The sequence below is a fragment of the Leptinotarsa decemlineata genome, unplaced genomic scaffold (genome assembly GCF_025532065.1).
Source record: "Leptinotarsa decemlineata unplaced genomic scaffold, Ldec_3_MD MMD2_tig00026336_RagTag_RagTag, whole genome shotgun sequence".
Lineage (NCBI taxonomy): Eukaryota > Metazoa > Arthropoda > Insecta > Coleoptera > Chrysomelidae > Leptinotarsa > Leptinotarsa decemlineata.
This window is the reverse complement of record NW_027412692.1, coordinates 12484975-12506264: the sequence shown is the minus strand read 5'-3', so window position 1 is coordinate 12506264 and position 21290 is coordinate 12484975. Positions and strand designations below refer to the sequence as shown.

Genomic DNA, 21290 nt, shown 5'->3' with positions numbered 1-21290 from the left:
AAAGTAATCCCAAAAGGGTTTACATCTTCAACTAGATTCATTTGAGAATAACATTGGTATTTGTTTGTTGTAGTCTGATATGAAGTTGTAATACACCGGGTAGCAATACTCAAAAAGAGGATAAATCAATGATTGGAACTGATTTCAATTTTTCCAAGACATATCCTCTTTTGATGTATGGGTAGGCATAATTGGGGATTATTCAATTGGGCCCTATTTCCTCCCCTTACGTTAGAATGGAGATGCTTACCTACATTTTTTGAAACACGAGTTTCCCAACTTATGAAAAAAAATTTTAGACGTAGCATATCCCCAACGATGGATAGGAAGAGGAGGCATTGACCATTGTCCTCCGAGTTCACCGGATCTCAATCCCGTCGATTTTTTCTTTTGGGAGCACCTAAATTTTAAAAAAAGTCTTTTTCCTATATTCGATATTGAGTTCGTTATTATTATAAAACTTTCAGTCGAACTTTACTTTTACTAATTTTTTCCATCCCAAACTTCCGAGGGAAGCTCGATGTGACAAACTCTGTAAAAGAAGTGCTGCGTTTCAATCTTTGAAAACTTGCAAGTTCTCCTTCACTGCCCTCTGCCAAGACTTGCAACAGTAATAAATTATTCGCAGTAATTGAAAGAGTCCCAATCTGGTCGTTATGTTGTAGGTAGCAGATGCAGGCGGTTCAATATTTGTTCACGCGTTCGGCGCTTATTTTGGCCTGGCAGCGAGTTACGTGCTCAACAGGAAAAAGAAAGGAAAATCGGAAACAGCCAGCTCTCTGCAGGAATCCAGCTACACGTCAGACTTGTTCGCGATGATAGGTAAGATGAAAAGGGTTTCGTTGTGCTGGCGTGTGTTTCTCATCGCGGAATTTTATTAGATAAGTTTATGTTCTGGGAAGTTTTCCTTCTTCCAATCTGTGCAGAATACAAATATGGGTGGCGGTTGGAAAACTACGTGCAGGTCATGCGAAGGCTTATCTGTGACAGCTGGAAACATCTATATTTCCTTTTACATGTTTGTTTTCCCATAACAGCACTGAACACTGGATGAATTTTATGTAGAAATCAATTTTTCGGTGTTGGCTATTAGAGAAGTCAGCAACGAAAAAGTTTGTCTGGATGTTTTCAACTGTTTTCTATGTATTTTCCAGATAGCACAGGACGTTTTAAAGACGTCCATTACATGTCCATCTATCGTCTGAATGTCTAGGACCAAGTCTGGACGTTTTAAGTATGTCCAGTTCAGTAAATCGTCGGGACGTCCAGAAATATATGTCCGTAGAACGTCCATTCTAGGCACTTTATTATATTTCCATTGGATTCACGTTCGCATTTTATAATTTCATGAGAAACATAAAAAAATTAGGATGTATTATAATTAAATGATTATAAAAAACGGCATATATATGTACAGGGCTTATCATGATGAGCGTTAATTAGCCGTTTCTGGCAAACTATTCAACGGATCATCCTGAAAATTCCACAGTATGCATAAGTCAATATGACCTACACGTCATATTTCAGACGAAGTGGCGTTGTCGCTTCTACTATAAAGTAGCGGCTTCTTTGATTTTTCAAATGGAACACCCCATATATAATATCATATTATGATTCATTATCACTTTGTCAACAAATTCATATACTATTTCCCTATACCTATCTATTACCGTTTAGAAGATATAAATTAATTTCGATATTTTTTTTTACTAAACATGAACTTTTATAAATGCTGATAATCTTGAACTCTCTTGCACTGAAATGATCAAATTTGAAATGGAGTGGAGTGATACTACGAGGATCTTCACTCCGAGTCATATTTTCATTTGCCTCATACAGGGTCTTCAAAAAATGCAGATACTTTGATCTCATGAAAAAATGAGTACAACTCAATTTTTTCAAATGGAACATCCTATATATTCCAACATTTTTGAGCTCTACATTCAATTTTAGATTAACTTTGTTCGGATAATATTATTTCTATTTTAAACTGTTTCAAATGGAAATTGACATGGTTTCCTTGTTCATCACTCATTTTTGTAAAACAGATTTCGTTTGATGTTTCTCAACCATCGAATGAAACTTCTCTTCAAACAATAGTTTTATTGACGCTGAAACACGAACTGAAAATAATAAACCCATAAATTAATGAGTTAAATTAATCGTCAGTGTATTTCAGAATATGTTCAAACACATATCCACCTCTACTTAAACTAACAAGTTCAATAGATTCAATAGATTGTCATGTGTAGCGCTTCTGATCAAGTCTGGAATCAAACTATTGAAAGCAGTTGTAACTCTCGATTTCATATCTTCCATTGTTGTTATTGGAGTAGAGTAAACCATATTTTTAATGAAACCCCACACGAAATAATCTAATGGATTGCCATCTGGTGTTCTAGGAGGCCAACGAAAAGGTCCATTATTACCAATCCATCTGTCTTCGAAGATTTCGGTTAAAGCTTCGCTGACTGAATGAGAATTATCGGGTGGAGCACCATCCATTTGGTACCATACACGTTATCTTCCTGGTCTATTATTTAAAATCATTTGAATTCCATTCCTCAGGTAATCTTCATATTTTGATGCATTCAAATTATCATCATAAAACTCGATATAAAAAATTTACTTATTCTTTATGGCACAAAATACACCGAATTGCCATCTTTCTTGAAAACCCCTTTGGCGGACAACGTGGGGATTTTCTGGCGCCCAATAATGACTGTTGTGTCTATTGAAAACTCCATTTTTTGTGAACTTGGCCTCATCTGTCCATATGATATTGTCAAGGAAATGTTCATCCTCTTGAGTCTTGACAAGTAACCAATCAAAGAATTCCACTCTACGAGGTGAATCAGTCTCAAATGTTGGACACAGTAGAACTTATAGGGATGCCATTTATGCTTATTGAGAATTCGACAAATTGTCACGTAGGGTATACCTATTTCCCTTTCAGCCTCGTGCAGAGAAGCATTTGGAAATGCATGAAAGTATCCCAAAACTGTTATACCATTGTCATCATCATCCACTTTAGTCTTCTCACGAATGATTTTTGAACGGAAGGTTCCATTCAACCTACAGTTTTTCATTAGACGATTTATCACATTATTATACGGCTTCGGAAGTTGTGGATATCTTTCATGAAATACTCGGCATGTTCTACTTGCAATTCTATTGCACTCACCATAAATTATTAATAAATTCAAGAAATCTTCATTACTGTAACCTAATCTTGACATTACTCTATTATAATTGGTAACCATCACAATCAGTCAAAACCACCAACGAAAGTCTGACGTTAAATAATTGGTTTATTTATTTTTCCAAAGCAAACTATTAAAAAATATTAATGTGTACTGTTGTACGTTAGATACCAATACCTCAATGTATACGAATTGTAAGTTTTTCTAAGGTAGGTACATACCAATTTCAAATTGACTGATCTGAGACAGGTAAAAAACTGGATCAAAAAGGAATATTACTGAGTATAAAGAAAAATGTTGAATATCCAAAATAAGTGATGAATTCAAAAAAAACGAGCAAGAAAACCACGTCAGTTTCCGTTTGAAACAGTTTATCTCGAAAACGGTTAGAATGTTAGATAAAATCTAACACGCGAGTAACGACGTAATATTTCGTAACGCGGGTGATCGCGGGTTAATAATAATTTTTAATTTTCAGCTTTTATTAATATTTCAATTTTAAATTTTTGGTTGTCGTTTGGTTGTATGTTATTTCTTTGTAATTTCAGGAGAACCGTCTCCTCCTATTCTACAATTCTTGTAGTCCGTGGCCGTTCTACTACAGAATTTGTTTCAAAGCTTTCAGATTCGGAAAGTCGCCGGAAAAGATTCGCAAATGTCGCTGCACGAGGAGTCACGCGTTGGGGATACCTTTCCTGATAGATGCGTCTGGCCTTGCTTGAATTTCCCTCAGCCAAGCCGTATGCAAAAACCATATCAGCCATTTCAACATTCTTTAAGTCGGGCATGGTATCAAAAACTCATTTTATAAACTCCGAAACTATGAATTTGTCAATTAATTGTTACAAATGTGACAGCGAACTTCTATTTTTATACACAAACTTTCATAGCCTGCTCATTTTAATTAACTTAATTTGCAAGCGGAGAGTGACAAAAATTATTGAAATCAAATTTGGCTATAAAGTAATATGCATCGATATAGACAATTGTAAATATCTCGAAATCGATCACCTCCAGCGTTGTTGAGGAGGTGTACCTTTTTTACTTGGAAAAGGTGTGGGAGTTAAGTTTTTTTAAAGAAAGTATCAGAAGTTTACTTTCAAAAAAGTTAGGGCAATTTGAAATAAATAATGACAGCGTACGCAGCGCCTTCTAGATGTTACATGAAAATTAATACGAAATTATGATTTCCCACGTCAAAAAAACCCCGGGTACCGAATTTCGTGCAAATAACTTATTTTTTGCAAGAGTTATTCTCAAAAAGCAAAGAAAAAATTCAATTTCAACACCCCGTATCTCCGAAACGAAGCATTTTCGGGCACAAATTAATATATACTTTTTTCTCAAAATTGTCTCAGGAATACGTCTCTTGAATTCTTCAACTTACTTATTTTACACCCTGCATACCACTAGAAACAAAATGATATTTTAACGGACAAAACTTTCAAAAAAACCTAACTTTCCAGAAGTTGAAATGTCATTCAATTCTTATGAATTTCCATTGGTTCACTGCCGGTAAATTTAATTCTACTGCACTCACTGTGGAACACTAAATCTTTCTTCGATTGCACTTTTCTTGAATTCGGTGACCAGATATCCATCATCCGAAAACTCTCAAAAAGAAGCTATTTTTTATATCGACGAAGGAATGATCATTGGATCCATGTCGAAGACGAGATCGGCATAAAAAGAGGTTTAAGTTGTCTCTATCTGTTTGTTGAATCGTTCAAGTGCATAATAGGATGTTCAGATAGGTTCGGCATTGAATTTTCCCGATGGAAACGATATTTTCTGTCATTTCCTCGATACCAGAGGCAAAAATCAATCATTAAACTGCGGATCAAAGATCACACTGATAGATTCCAAATACAGTTCGTAAATGTGATGCCGAACTGATTCTGTCTTGAACGATATGAGAGATGTGATGAGTTAAAAAAAGTGCCGAATGGAAAAGGTTTTGAGGAAATGTGGGATATGAAATCACGAAAGGCATCCTTAGTTTGGGTGATTCGTAGTGAACAAATGAAAATTTTTTGCAACAGTCCCGAATATTGGATCGCACATTTTTTCCACTGAAATAGTTACATTCAATTGTAATACCTGGCATTGCGCTACAAAAAAGGTATCAATTTTGAACATGAACTTAACTTTTGTAAGCCCGACAATGACTATTTCCGACTCACACTGTTAAATATCTTTCTCTCCCACTTTTCCGTAATTTCAATCAGAGAATATGAACTTCAGTTCTCCATCAGTGACATCAAATTTAATTTAAGTTATCTGCACCTCGATGATAATGTGTGAAATCCTTTCTTCACGATTGATTTATTCTGGGAAACTATGATTAATTTTCCCCCAGTAAACCGAGTCGACAAATGATTTGATGTGAGTCAATTACAGCGGCCCGTTTTGATGAAACTTTGGAATATATATTAATCATAAGGAATATGTGTTTGACCACATTTCTGGAGAAAAGGTCACTTTCTATCTGAATTAGGTTCGCCTATTCGAATGATTACTTTCTATAGGCTCCATAGATGGGTGGTACACTTTATCAAGTAGGAAATATAAAGTTTTCTTTGAATGTTTGGACTCATTTCAAATACTGCATAAGATGTACCCTTACAGAGTGTTTCATAAATGTTCGATTGATTCATTTTGTAGCAATTTCGGTTTCGGTTTGTTAAACCTTTCTCTCAAGTAAACTCTCAAGCAATTTGAGAACTGTTCAACAAACCGAAAGCGGTCGTAACAAATGAAATACTCAGAAAAAAACAGACAAACGTATTTTATACATCCTATATTCAATTGAATTGGACTCAAGAATGGTTAAACAAACAAAAACTAGTTTGTTACGACCGGTTTCGGTTTGTTAAATCATTCTCAAGTGAACTCAAGTGAATACTCAAGCAGTTCACTTGACAATGATTTAACAAACCAAAACCTGTCTTAACAAATAAAAAACTTAAAAGAAATCAGACAGAAGTATTTTTTCAGTCTATATTTCATTCAATTGGACTTGAGAATGTTTCAACAAACCTAAACGAGTTTGTTGCGACCGGTTTCGGTTTGTTAAACCATTCTCAAGGGAACTCAAGTAAATTCTCAAACAGTTCATCTGAGAATGGTGTAACAAACCGAAACCGGTCGTAACAAATGAAAAACTTTGGAAAAATAAGAGAAAACTATTTTCTTCATACTATATTCAATTCAGTTGGACTTAAGAATGGTTGACCAAACCGAAACCGGTTTGTTACGACCGATTTCGGTTTGTTAAACCATTCGCAAGAAAACTCAAATAAATTCTCAAGCAAATCACTTGAGAATGGTTTAAGAAATCGAAACCGGTTGTAAATAAAATATTACCCAATTCTGTAATTTCCACTATATAAATAACATTTGCTATTTTTTCACTAAGATTGCTCCAGGTTCAAAAACTAAAAACCTCTCACCTATAAATTGGCAGCAAATTGCCAAAAACCTCTCTCCTCAATAGAAAGACTCAACAGATTATCTCTGATCCGGATTTTTGGCACAAGGTCGGCTTCAATTCGAAAGTGTCTATCGCTTTTCCTTCAAACCGTTCCATGAAATGATTTGCTATCACTGAGCCAAGTGGACTCCGCATCGCAACGCCATCTAGTTGCTCATAGAAGTTTCCCCTTCATTGAAAGTAACTTCCTGTGAGACATGCTCTAAAGAGTTCGATGACTTCATTCGGGAACACGTGATCTGACCCCCTCAGAGAGTTTTCCAGTGGGACATTGGTAAACAAGGACACCACATCGAAGCTGACCAGAATATCTGTCGGCTCCAGCGTTAAGCCCCTAATTTTACCAACGAAGTCTGTCGAGTCCTTGACGTAGGATGGTCTTTCCCACATGAGGTTGTAGGAGCGAGGCCAGATGTTTCACCAAGTGGTAGGTCGGAGAGCGCGGGGTACTGACTATTGGTCTCAGTGGCATGTCGGTTTTGTGTATTTTCGGAAGACCGTAGAGCCTAGGTGGAACAGATTAAGTTCTAAGAATGGCTTTCTGTGTGGTGTCCGACAGTGAGGAAGATCTAATGATTTTTTACACGTTGCATAACTTAGATTGCGTTGGTTCCCGTTGAAGTTTGCGATAGTTTGCCGGGTCTAGTAGTTCTTCAACTTTGTTGTTATAATCTTCCGTTTTCAGAATAATCGTGACATTTCCTCTGTCTGCTGGAAGTATATTGATGCTCTAATCAGAGTTCAAGCTCTTTTAGGCTGCAATCTCTCTTTTAGGGATGTTGCATTCAGGGGTTCGTGCCTTGCTCAGAATGTTTGCTGTCATAATCCTGATTTCTTCCGATTCTTCATCCGGTAGATTCCTGATTGCTGCTTCTGTACCAGCGATAATTTCCTCGTTTGGAACCCGTCGTGGCATGATCGCGAAGTTACCGGTTTATGACCACTCTGGACGAGTCTAAGCGAAGTGCCGCTGTACATACAGCCTCGTATAGTTTTTCGAACTTCACTTTGTGTTTTTTGCTAACTCTGTCCCGTTCATTTTCTACTTTTGAGTAAGATATGCCATCAAATTTGTCCCAGTCTTCGGGTTTCATCCGGTTGCTCAGTTCGAGGTATAGTTTCAACTACATTGTCTGTCTCCGCTAGTTGGCTCTGTTTATGATGGATACGTTTTCGTAGGAGGGATTTTTCACTTCTCGAATAAATTCGATTTGCTTGAGCTGCTTGAGCGGCATAAGAATGTCAATGTTTCCAGTAAGTGTGTTTCACGTTTCCTGTCTTTATCCAGTTGGTTGTATAATCTCCAAATTTCCTCCCCACAGAGGGAGAAAATTTGATGTCCGCGCGGGCTGCAAAGTCACTTCATGCCCGCACGAACACCATACAATAACTTCATCAGGGGTGTTCATACTGGTAGTAACAATATGAACATTCCTGAGGAATCTGTTGTCAATATAATCATATTTTGTAAATTCATCGGAAAAGGTTATTGATAATTAAAAACTGTTTAAAGTTTTGGTGTCCACGCGTGTTGTAAAGTCACTTCATGTCCCCATGAACATCTGTTTCACCATACAATAGCTTCATCAGGGGTGTTCAAACTGGTAGTAACAGTATGAACATTCATGAGGAAGCTGTTGTCAATATAACTTCAATATAACTTATGTGAGAGCGGACTGAAAGAGTCAAAGGGAATTGTACAGTCTGTGAACGTGTTTTTCCGGTAGATATTGAATTGAAAACCATTATTAACTCTTAAAATATTCAATTCTAAGAAGTTAAACTCCTTGTTTTGTTCGGTTTCTACTGTGAACTTAATTTTCTTATGCAGACTATTGAGAAAGTTTAAAAATTGATTGATTTGTCTGTTTGAATCATCAAAATCAACCGATACGTCATCAACATATCTGAACCAAAACACAATATGTCTATATCTATCGTGGAATGGACCCATATAGTCAAAATGAAGTCTGCCCCACGGTTGTTGTGGCCAAGGCCATGGGTATAGAATCGATTTTTCTGGACACATTTCATTTTTTCAAGGACAAAACACAAGCACAGCGGAAAACTCCTCAAGGCGTTCTGGATTTGAATCGCTGGAAATCAAATTCACTTGGAAAAACGTTCACAGAAAGTTCAATCCACAATAACGCATTTCTCTAAATAAAACAGATTTTAAACAGTGAAGTTCGAAGTGTGCTGAGTTGAACCTCAAAACGATGAGCAGCCACAATTCGTCACGTATTTCTGATATGTACCGCTCTTGGTGAAATCAAATGTGCCAAGTCACTTGAACACCTCCCGTGAAATAATTTATAGAAGAGACACAAATCTCCAACCTTCTTTCGATGTTCTAGACCAACGGTCTCCAAACACTTAAAGACATCTAGTGGCGAGTAGTGGTACTATGTACTATCTTTTTCAGCTACCCGCTAGGTAGCATTAAGCGTAATTCAATATTTGGAATCACCGCGTTGTTTCGAGAAAGTTCTGGTTCTAGCTGGTGTATTCCGATCACCTCGAGATGGCAGTAATGATTACATATAAAAAGGCTAGCGGTGCAACTGCGAGTTAGTCTGCGTAGGAAAGGCGAAGGAAGCGAAACTGTCTATTGTGAAATAAAATAACACCCGTCAATAAAAGTATTTTGATTTGACTTATTGTTTTTATGTGTGATTTGTTAGTATGGAAAAAAAGCGAATAATCGACAGTGAGTGCAGAACGTTCCAAGAAAAATGGAACTTTCAGTATTTTGTGATTGAGTCCAGTAATAAGGCGCTATGTTTAATTTGCAATGAAACCATAGCTGTTCTCAAAGACTATAACATTAAACGACACTATGAATCGAAACATCTTCAAAGTTACTCCAAGTATACAGGAAGCTTGCGGAAGGAAAAAATTTGAAGATTTGAAACGCGGACTCAAATCGCAGCAATCTTTGTTCACCAAAGCGAATACTGAACAAGAGTCTGCAACTCGCGCCAGCTTTCGTATGGCTCTTGAAATCCGAAAACGTGGCAAACCATTCACCGATGGAGAAATGATAAAAGAATGCTTGATTGCAGTAGCCGAAGAAATGTGCCCCGAAAAGGTAAATTTATTTAAAAGTGTCAGTTTGTCAGCAAATACCGTGGCTCGGAAAGTGCAAGACATCGCAGAAAATATATCATCTCAACTGTCTGACAAAAATGGACATGATGAGTGATTTTTTCTAGCATTGGATGAGTCAACGGATGTGTCAGATACTGCTCAGGTGTTGATTTTTATTCGTGGAGTGGATAACAGCTATGAAGTGTATGAAGAACTTCTTGATATTGATAGTATTTACGGCACGACAACTGGGACAGATATTTTTAAGGGAGTTGAAAATGCCATTAATAAAAAGAACCTTCGATGGAGAAATTTGAAATCTATAACAACTGATGGAGGAAAAATATGTATGGTGAAAATAAAGGAGTGATTGCACTTGTGTCAAAGGCTGTAGAAAATGATGGTGGTTCAAAACCATTAGTCTTACATTGTATCATTCATCAACAGTCCTTGTGCGGAAAATGTTTGGAAATGTCTGAAGTTCTAAAACCAGTCATATCAGTTGTTAACTTCATCAGATCCACTGGGCTGAATCACCGACAATTCCGCGAGTTTATTCAACAGATTGGAGAAAATGATTTACCATATCATACTGCCGTACGCTGGCTTAGTTGCGGAAAAGTCCTTAAGCGCTTTTTTGAACTTCGAGCAGTGATCGAATTTTTTTTTTAAATGAGAAGCAGCGCCCTTTTGCCGATTAAGAAAATAGTGAATGGATGTGGAAGTTAGCCTTCTATGTCGATTTGACAAATCATATGAACGAACTGAATTTGAGATTGCAAGGAGAAAATCAGCTTCTCCCTGATTTATACACCAATATCAAATCCTTCAGGCAGAAAATAATACTATTTCAATCGCAATTACGTAAAAAATGTTTCACACATTTTGAAACATGTGAAATATTTAGCCACACTACAGAGACTGAATTTCCCGTCAATTTTGCAACCGAAAACTTTGAGTACTTTGAAGATAAATTTTGATACTCGTTTTTCAGATTTTGATGTCATTGCGAATGAAATTAAGCTTTTTCAAGAACCTTTTGATTCTGACATTGAAACCCTGGCTCCGGAAGTCCAAATGGAAATTATTGATTTACGGTGCAGTGATATGCTTAAGAACAAATATCAAAATTCATCTTCCTTGGAATTTTATAAGAGTCTTCCACTGGAACAATTTGATAATTTGCATAAATTTGCTCGTGGGTTGTTTTCTGTTTTTGGAACTACTTACTTGTGTGAGAAAACGTTTTCCAACATGAAGTACACAAAGAATGTTTACAGATCTCAATTAACCGATGAGCATCTTAAATCTCTTTTATTAATTGGTACAAGTAAAATTGATCCACAACTACAAAGTATTCTCGGTGAAAAATCACAAATACATAAATTTCATTAGTGTTTTTGTTTTACTGTGATTCATTTCAATTATTTGTTAGTTATTGATATGCTTAAACTTAGATACTTATGTTAAGTTTTCTTTGTCATCATTTCTGTCGTTAAGTTTTACCTTGCAAGTAAATAAAACCGAGTAATTATCATTCTGTGTTTTCTTCTTCAACTTAGCACAGCAATAGTAACAACAATTAGGTAATCATTGGCTGTCGCGGGCCAGATTGATGACAGTAAATCATTGGCTGTCTCGGGCCGGATTGATGACACTGGCGGGCCGGATTTGGCCCGCGGGCCTTAGTTTGGAGACCTCTGTTCTAGACTATCAAGGTTGCAAGTGATGTTCGTGTCTCCAATCAGGCGAATGGCTCTTTTCTGGATGGAATCCAGGAGCTTCAGGGTATGGATGGGGTCGGAGCTCCATACATGAGGACAGTGCTCCAAATTTCCTCTATTTCCTTCCAAAACCAGGCCACCAGAAATTAGAACGCGATAAAATTTTCATCTCAACTACCCCCAGTAGGGTTCACACCAATATACTTCAAGGATCTTTCACAAATTTTGAATATCTGCAATATTTTTTGTCAAACTCAATTGTTTTAAACTTTGGAACTGAACATTTGCACAATTCAAACCAGATCGTAAATTACTCTGTGTCAAATCACGACTCGAATGACACCTCGATAATAATTTTCTCTAAATGCTAACTGAAACTTTGTGAAATGCAATTTCTGAACTAGACTAATATCCCATACATCCAAATCCATTTCTGGTTTCAGGAACGATATTCCTCTGGCTCTACTGGCCCAGTTTCAACGCGATCGAATTGAAAGGGGACGATCAGCAGCGTGCGGTGATAAATACGTATTTGGCTCTGGCTTCCTGTTGTGTGACCGCTTTTGCCGCCTCGCTTCTTTTCTCTCCCGATCGTAAATTCGACATGGTCCACGTGCAGAATTCCACCCTGGCCGGAGGGGTAGCCGTAGGGGCGAGTGCCAATCTCATGCTTCATCCCGGAGGGGCCATCGCGGTTGGGATCGCAGCCGGATTTCTGTCCGTTTGTGGGTACAGTAGATTGACGGTAAGTCAGTAATCGATGGAGGGATCAATGGATTTGTTTCACTTGCTCTACCATTGTTATAGTAGTCCAATGGAAAGTTACGTTTAGGGTTTAGTTTTTCAGAGGATGCAATTTTATTTTTTTTATGTGTAGGGGGGTTAGCGTAAGCTTGAGTTTGAGTTTGTGGGGTAGAAAGTAGGAACCCTTGGCCCCGTCCGCCATCTTGGAAAAAGGAGTGCAAAGGGTTTCCGCACTGTGTCTCGTAAACTATTAACCCTACAGAAAATTTCATGAGACATTATTTGTAGCGAATTAAATTGTCTGCAACTTTATTTCCATTATTTTTCATCGTAAAATAATAATAATTATTATTTTAGGTAAATTTTCGTTTTGTGGAAACCTGACGATTTTGAAAAAATGTTTGACTGTACTTACGATTTTGATTCGCAGATTACGAATCCAAAAGAAAAAAGCGGCGCTCTCCCTTATTTAAAAAGTTACGGCCCTTCAAAGTTCAGAAAAGGGCAACTTTTCAGCCTTCTTTTTCACCAAATAAACTATTTAAAAACACAATCATTTATTCACTAGGTCACCTTTACACCTTATTCCTCCTTCTTTGACACTTTTCACTTCAATAATCAACATTTTTCTTATAAAAAAACTGAATTTAAAAACGAATGCTTCTCCTGGTGACACTCTTATATTTGTAGGTTAGATAATAGTGACATTTCAGAAAAAAGCGGTTGGTATTGGTCATCACCTACTATTTTAAATTCGTAGATTTGAATTTTTAGTTTGACGTGAGAGAATAATACAAAATGAATTTGAACGAAATTCATAATTTAGTGAAAGTAAGAAATAATTTAATTTTATATTTCGTTCAAATAGAGTGTTTGCAGCAACAATACGTTGTACTAATTGCAATGAAGAGTGCAAATTAAATTATGACACTTCATGGTATAGATGCAATAGAAAGCGGATTATGAAAATACCGAAGAAAAAAGCTCAGTACATTTGTTGTAATTTTAAGAAAAGTGCCAAAAACCAATTCACGAGCTAAAGAATGAAGGCAAAAAACATTTGAATTACTTTAGGAATATTGACTACATCAGTCGTACCAACCATATCATTAACCTTAAAAACGTTAAATACAGTGATATGTAACCAAAAAGCAGCTCCGTACATTTTTTAACATTTTCATAAGAAAAATGTTGATGTTGAAGTGAAAAGTGTTAAAGAAGGAGGAATAAGGTGTAAAGGTGACCTAGTGAATAAATGTTTGTGTTTTTAAATAGTTTATTTGGTGAAAAAGAAGGCTGAAAAGTTGCCCTTTTCTGAACTTTGAAGGGCCGTAACTTTTTAAATAAGGGAGAGCGCCGCTTTTTTCTTTCGGATTCGTAATCTACGCATCAAAATACGTAAGTACAGTCAAAAATTTTTTCAAAATCGCCGGGTGTCCACAAAACGAAAATTTACCATAAAATTAAATAATTTCAGTTCGTTAGGTATCATATTGTAGCACCGAGGAGCCAGATAGGTGTAATTTCTCGATACGGTGTTTTTTCCGGTCTAGGTATTGTTAGTATATAGTTCCTATTTCGAGTATCATGTACATGGGCTACTACTAGTCGCCGTTTTTTTGTTTTTGTGTATATTAGAAACTATTTTCAAGAAGAAAAGCTGCCTAACATCGATTACTTTGGTTTCATTATATAACATTTCCGTTGGATAGTCTTGTGGCTTACGGAAAATAACGTTAAGAATTCTATTTTGTATAATAATACTGTAATTAATGAGGTTTTGCACAAGGGCATAGTATAGTGTTCCCACTTGTTGAATGTTGAGAATATTATTGTAATATCTTATTCTATAAAGCATATACCGGAGTTTCTTTACAGTGGCATTTATATGGTCCTTTCATTTCAAGTGTGGATCTACAATGATACCTAAGAATTTTATATTATCTGCTGTGGATATTTTCACTACTTCCCACATACCAAAGTAACGCTGAGGGATTTATATGTTGGAAAATAGAAACTTGATAAACAAAAATAACTGGAAATTTACTTTTGAACAATTTTCTATTGAGCGTTATTCTGGTCATTCAACAACTAAACACCAAATCAATCTTGTACAGGGTTTTTCAACGATCGGTTGATAAACTTGATTCGATTTGCGATACTAAACGAGTCGATCACAACTCTGTCAACTATGTCATCTGTCACTCCGTCACCTGTCATATAAAATCCGCAGAGATCACTTCACTCCTGCGGCAACACAAGTATCGGGTTATTTTTAACAACATCTCATCAAAGCACCTGACCTTTGCTTTCCTCAGGTCCAATCCAGAGGGATGAAATCGGATGTCGACCAATTTCTTCACATATCTCATCTTTTATCCGTTACCAAAATGAAAAAGTGTCGTCGTCACCAATATCTACTACCCAGGGCCGTCTCCATGGGGGTGGATGGGGGGGGGGAGCTTCCCCCCCTGCATTTTCGACTTGGGAAATTTTGGGCCGTGAAGATAGAAAAAAATAATAGTAAAAAAATTAAAAAAAAATTAAAAATAGAAATGGGAGAGAAGAAAGGGAGAGGTAATAAGAAAACAGAAAGAGCCCGAAGAAAGTTGGATTTCTCAACATGCATAACTTGGAGATCCCATACTTTCAAATTCTGAGTTGTTTGAAAACGTCAAAAAAGTTTAATTTCTCCCAAGTAAGAGAACAGTCCTGATCAGTCCACAAATTTTGAAGTGACAATTTTACAAAATTCCCAACTTTTCGCTGTTTTTTTGACTTGGAAAAGTTGGGAAATTTCGGGCCGTGAAGATAGAAAAAATAATAGTAGAAAACAATAAGCACATTATTATTTAAGTGTTGTTTCCTTTCATTTATATTGAATATTCCTATAAATGGTGGATATGGTGGAAGACCAAGGACCTTGGTCCAAAGTAGAATAATTCCCATTAATATTTTTATAATTACTAAAATTTATTTTTGTTTGTGCATACCCTAACGAGCATAGGCATTCATCCAATCTTTGGATAGCTAAGTGAGAAAATTAATATATTATAGTAGTAACTAATCCCTCGGCTTTCAATTTTTCGAAAGTTGGGAAATTTTGCTGGTGGGGTTGGGAAAATTTGGATTCCCTCCCCCCTGGTTTTTCTTTTCGCTACAGCCCTGCTACTACCTCTAATAGAATTTCAAAAATTGCTATTCTACCTGTAATTAGTATTTGTAATAATAAATATGGATTTACATTTCGTGGAATCAGACCATGCTTTCCATAATTTTATGAATCGTGTAATTTTATGGTAATGAAACCGTTAGTGTTCAAATGTATGTAATATTCGTATTTCATTCATTGTCTATGAGATATAACATGAGTATATACTTTCTATGCCACCCTGAAGGAGTTTCCTTCAGTTGTTCTAACAAATTATTCACCTTATTCATTATTACTGTATATACGTACGACATTGTATAAGACATAAATTGATGATTTTTATTATCATTCCCGAAAGTTAAGCTTATCGGACTCTTCCGTCGAAGCCCTGTTATACAGAAAACTGCGGGATGAGTGATCATTAGGTCCAAGAATCATGTGCCCTAAGCAGAAGGCATCAGTCAAGAATGACAACCTTCTGCATTTGTCTGGCTGAGATTTTTGTCATCGTACGAAAGAAGGCATTATTTTGAGATTTCTGAGTAGAAGGGGCATTATTCCACCAGTATTCCGAACAACCATTCCAACAGAGTAGTATTGATAGAGTCTGCAGAGTTCTGTTATTCATTTGGTATTCCATCCCCTTTTCTCCCTCTTTTCGGGCGATATTTGCCTCACCCGTAGCTGAAAACTCCACCACAAACATCGCCTTGCTCTGATGGTTGATGGTTATCTCCAAAGCTCTGACAAAGTCGAGAAAGCCAGCCTGCATCATCCACCAATGACCAGTCTCCACGCAGTGACATAGCTGATCATTGGGTCCAAGAATCATATGCCCCAAGTAGATGCAATGAGCTTCATTATCACTACTATTATCATATGTCTCTGCTGACTGTTTCCAATCATATACCGATTCAATTTAATGTTTTCTTACACAGCCCATTCTTGAGAACACGTTCAGCATCCCGGACACCTGCGGTGTACACAATCTCCATGGTCTGCCTGCTGTTTTTGCTGGTTTAGTTAGTGGGATCATGGCTGGAATTGCTTCTGAAGATGTTTATCACAAAAGCCTTTACGAAATATACCCCGCTAGATCTGACAAAGACATCGCTGATATTATTGGTACTAACGTCTTTCCAGAAGATGGTCGAAATGCAGGGCAGCAAGCTGGATACCAAATTCTAGGCTTGGTTGTTACTCTCGCCATAGCTGTTGTTGGTGGACTCGTTACAGGTAAGTATGCGGAAAATTTAGAATGAAGATTTTTTCCATCGATCATCTTTCGAGTGAGTGAAAAACTCCTCTCATAAGACAAATTTGTGCCAGCAAGAGCCTGTTGATTGAGTTTGAGTTTCCATCACTCATTGTAAAAAATGTGTTTCATCAATTTCTGATTCTTCAAGGCATATTTCACTGTGGTAGACTTACAGCCGGCAAGTACTTTCATCTAATTTTTTCTCCAAAATTAGTCAAAGAGTAGCCGCAAAATATCTTTGACTATGGTCAATATAGCATAGAGTTTCTGCAGAGTGTTGGAAAGTCATAATACTATATGTTATTTTATCAAATGAATACCTTCTTACACACTGTGTGGAACATTTACCAAAAATCAAAATCAAAATCAAAATGTTCTTTATTGACTATTCTCCATGCAATTTTAATGTATTTTTTTGTGGTGTTTATAAAATATATACAATAATATATACAAATATACAAAATGTACAAAAGGGTTTCCCTTATGGAGTGGGACAGTGGGAAGAATTGGGATGGGTAGTGAATGGGGTAGAGGAAGTGGCAGGAAAAGACCCCGATACATTTGCGCTCTCAAGAATTCCGCACGGAAGAGAAATGCGCCTCCACACAGTCCCCCGATGGGGCAGTGGGAGACGCCCCCGCTGGTGTTAGCGGTTGGCTCTCCACTCAAAAACGCCTTATATCAGCCTCATCTATAGTTTTCCGCTTCCTGCCGAGGCTTACGCGGAAGTTGTCATTCTGTCGCGTTTCGGTACTTCTCAGAGAATCATTCGTCTGTTTGTTGGTAGCAGTTGTCGATAACCCCCTGGAAAAAGTTCATTAAAAACCCAGGTAAGAGTATTTCTGCTATCACGTCATCATGTGTGCGTGAATACTCTTATCCAATTTTTCCATGAACTAAGCGCGATCGCATTCGCTCCGTTCACGGGATATCTGCAGTTCTTCATAGACTAGCCCGTGCTTATGGCTCTGTCCATGATAGCTTCTAACTGCCGTGACGTCCCTCGTCAGCGGGCTCTTCGGTAGAAAGAACTTGAAGAATTTCTGAGCCAGTCTCCTGATATGGTCGATGACTGACTCCACTTCTGCCAGATCTAACAGATGGAACATTTACTAATGAATGAATCATATTACTAATGGAATTACACGTTGAAAAGTGAGACTTCGTGAATTCTCGGCTCTCGAAATTTAGATTTCTGAAAATATACTCCACTGGTCCTCTTTTTGTCAATTCTATCCTTCCTGTCAAACTATGGTGGCTACTTTAGTTGGGTGACAGATGTCTTTCTGGAGCCTTTCGTATGAGTCTTAGAATGTCCTCCTTGCTTTCTCCTTAATAACATAGGCAAATTAAACCAACGATTTCGACGTGACACTAGTAGTAGGTACAACTTGCGTTGTCATGGAATCATTCAAAATCATTAAATCATAGAAATGTCGAATGTTTGGCAATACATTGTTCACAATTGTCAAATACTTGCACCTCCGCTGAATATAACAGAATAGTTCAATATGTTCATCAATACCAATTCTTCATCAAGTAATTCGTTTAGACATTGACCCAAAAAGGGTCATGAGTTGGACTGATGCTTCTCCTAGAGAAGCATCCGGTTATTTGTTTTTGAACCTACTCTTCTCGATTGCAGGGGTGTGAGAGGAGCAGTGGTGTGGGCTTCTGGGAGGGTTAACTTTCTTATTTGTTAGTAACTTCGTTACTGTAATTCATAATCGGTGAAAATAACAACGACTTCTTATGTGTACCATTCCGTATGTTTGACCGTGGACGGGATGTGTTAATTCTTGGGTGTTTTTCTGGCCGAATACAACAGCGTAATCATGCCTCAGCAGATTTGGTCCCCTGTGACTTTTTTGTTTCCAATATTGGAGAGACCCATGAAGGGATGGCGTTTTGTGACGATTGTGGAGATAAAAATCTAATCACGGATAGGGCTCAGTACATAAGTACCAAAAAGTGCGTTGGCACCAGTGACTTATATCCGAGAGGGAAAACTTCGGAGGGGACAAAATAGAAACTGATGAACAAATGAGTATTTTTGAGAAAAATTCAAATTCACCTTATTTTTTGAATGGGCCTCGTATTTTCAAGAATGTATTCGTGGAAACAAAAATTATTGTATACAGTGTGACAATTTTAAAACTAACAAAGGGCTATATCTCACGAACGAAAGCTGATATCGAAAAATGATATTGTAAAACTTTGGCTTAAATGGAATATTCAGTGAGGTTTTTGTTGAACTACAAATTTATTAAAAATATCAATTGAGTAAATGTCCAAAGTAGCTTCCGGTGTTTTGTAAACAATAATACAGCCTATTGTCAAAGTTTGCCCGAACTTTAATATCAGCTACCTCCCGGACTATTATTTTGAGTGATAAGTGTCCAACGATACTCTTTTGTTAAATAAAAACTTAATTTGCCGTTTTTGCAAAACAAGTTGGAAAGATCTGTTTTTTGGGTTCTGTCAGAGTCAATTATTTTTGGTTTATTTGAGACTTTTAAATGTCATTGATTTTCATCATTTGTACAATCCCTACTGTTATTCAGCTTTAGTTGTCACGATGGTTTACAGTATACCTGAGCGCGTGGAAATAATTTTCATATTTGCCTCCCAGAACCAGTGTTATTTAAAAACAGCTCAAATATTTCATGAAAGGCATCCGGACAAAAATGTAAGTCACGTTCACGTCCGCGATTTAGTTGAAAAGTTTATAAAAACGGGATCAGTGCAAAATAAAAAAAGGAATGCCCCAAGATTACTGAATAAAGCAACCCAAATTGAGGTCCTTGGGAATTTTGCCTATTGCATCAACACTTCAAGTATCTGCAGTGACAGGACTTTCACGTGAGCCGGTTAGAAAGGTGTTGAAATTACATAAGTTTCACACGTACAAAATAAAAATTCTTCAAGAACAAGGCGATGATGACCCAGACCGACGAATTGAGTTTTGTGAACTTATGACTTAAATAATTCGCGTTGAATCGAGAATGTTAAGAAATATTTGTTTCAGTGATGAATGTAATTTCATGCTGAATGGTAATGTAAATAAACAAAACTGGCGGTACTGGAGTGATGCGAATCCGCATCGATTCAGAGAAGGTCACACTCAATATCCTGAAACACTGAATGTTTGGGCAGGAATATTAGGCGATGCTATAATTGGTCCCTTGTTCATACCAGGCAATTTAAGTAGCGACATTTATCTTGATATGCTGGAAAACACAATCAATTGTGCATAAATTAGAGAACCAAAGGGACGACCAAGACTGTAGATGAAGAATTTCTGCACTTCCAACAAGATGGAGCACCTCCTCTCTATGCAGCTCCAGTTAGGCACTGGTTGGATATTAATTATCCGAACAAATGGATCAGAAGAAGAGGTCCCATTGGGTGACCACCAAGGTCACCAGACTTGGCGCCATCTGAATTTTTTCTATAGGGTCACCTCAAGTCAGTTGTTCATAAAAATCAACCTGCGTCGCTTGGGGAATTGCGAGAAAGAATTACACAAGCATGTCGCGCCGTTACTAGAACAACATTTGCCAAAGTTCGTGCAGAATTTGGAAATAGGTTGTATTATGGTTTACAAAACAACGGAACCCACTTTGAACATTTACCTAATCGACATTTTTAATTAATTTTCAGTTCAACAAAAACCTCATTAAATATTCCATTCGAGCCAAAGTTTCACAATTATTGCTTCACCCTGTACAATTATTATTCATACCATTGGATAGAATTTTTTATAGTCTTTTCAATAATGTTTCGCAAGTAGGGGTTTGCAATTTGAACTTTTTGTATTTTGGTGGGTGGGGCCTAGGGGGTTGATGGGGGTGAGTTCTCTTTCATGTCACTTTAGTTCCCCCTTACTATCCTAGAAACGGTTTCAAGCATTTTTCGATATCAGCTTTCGTTCGTGAGATATAGCCCTTTGTAAGTTTCAAAATTGAGACACTGTATAGATCAATCGCATTTTGACTATTGTTCATCACTCAAATAACTTTTCAACTAGAATAAACCAAACTAAAGAGATGGCAAAATTGAGGAATGTGAATAATATTGAGAACAAATTGATGTATTCCTTTTATTGTTATTTTGAATTCATCACAATGATTTACTTTATCACAAAAACTGTTATCTCCTACAATTTATATATATTTGAGATTCTTAATAATCTAACCCTTTGTTATTTTCGAAATGTGGGAATCTTCCAAAGAAAGAAAGGAATCAATCAATTTCAAAAGAGGCAACTCTATACCTACAAAGATGTATAGATCATGCAAAGAAGTTACTTTTTTGAAATTGACTGTTTCCTTACTTTATTTAGAAGATTTTCCCATATTTTTGTATGAAGATGGGGAAGTAGAAAGCCAAAACTCTTCTTTTTCAAACATTTTTCCTTTCCCAAAAACATAGCCCCGTCAATTCTGAAATTTATTTCTACACCCCGAGAAATAGATCAAATATTTTCAATAAATATTACTGGAGTTTTATCCCAACACCAAACCGTTATGTTTAACACCTCGACACGTGTTTCGATCACAAAGTGATCATCTTCAAGAGAAATATTAAACAGTTTAACTATCTGATGGAATAAAAAATAGTTTCA

At 36.9% G+C, this 21290-nt stretch overlaps 1 protein-coding gene across 1 annotated transcript in view; it reads left to right on the top strand.

Moving 5' to 3' along the window:
* The window catches only part of Rh50 (Rhesus blood group-associated glycoprotein Rh50), a 111230-nt gene that overhangs the window by 24571 nt on the left and 65369 nt on the right, over window positions 1–21290 (top strand). Inside the window, exons 4-6 of the mRNA XM_023174353.2 lie at window positions 666–822; window positions 11954–12255; window positions 16344–16641. Of these exons, the coding sequence (XP_023030121.2) occupies window positions 666–822; window positions 11954–12255; window positions 16344–16641 (757 nt within the window). The remainder of the gene's footprint in view (window positions 1–665; window positions 823–11953; window positions 12256–16343; window positions 16642–21290) is intronic.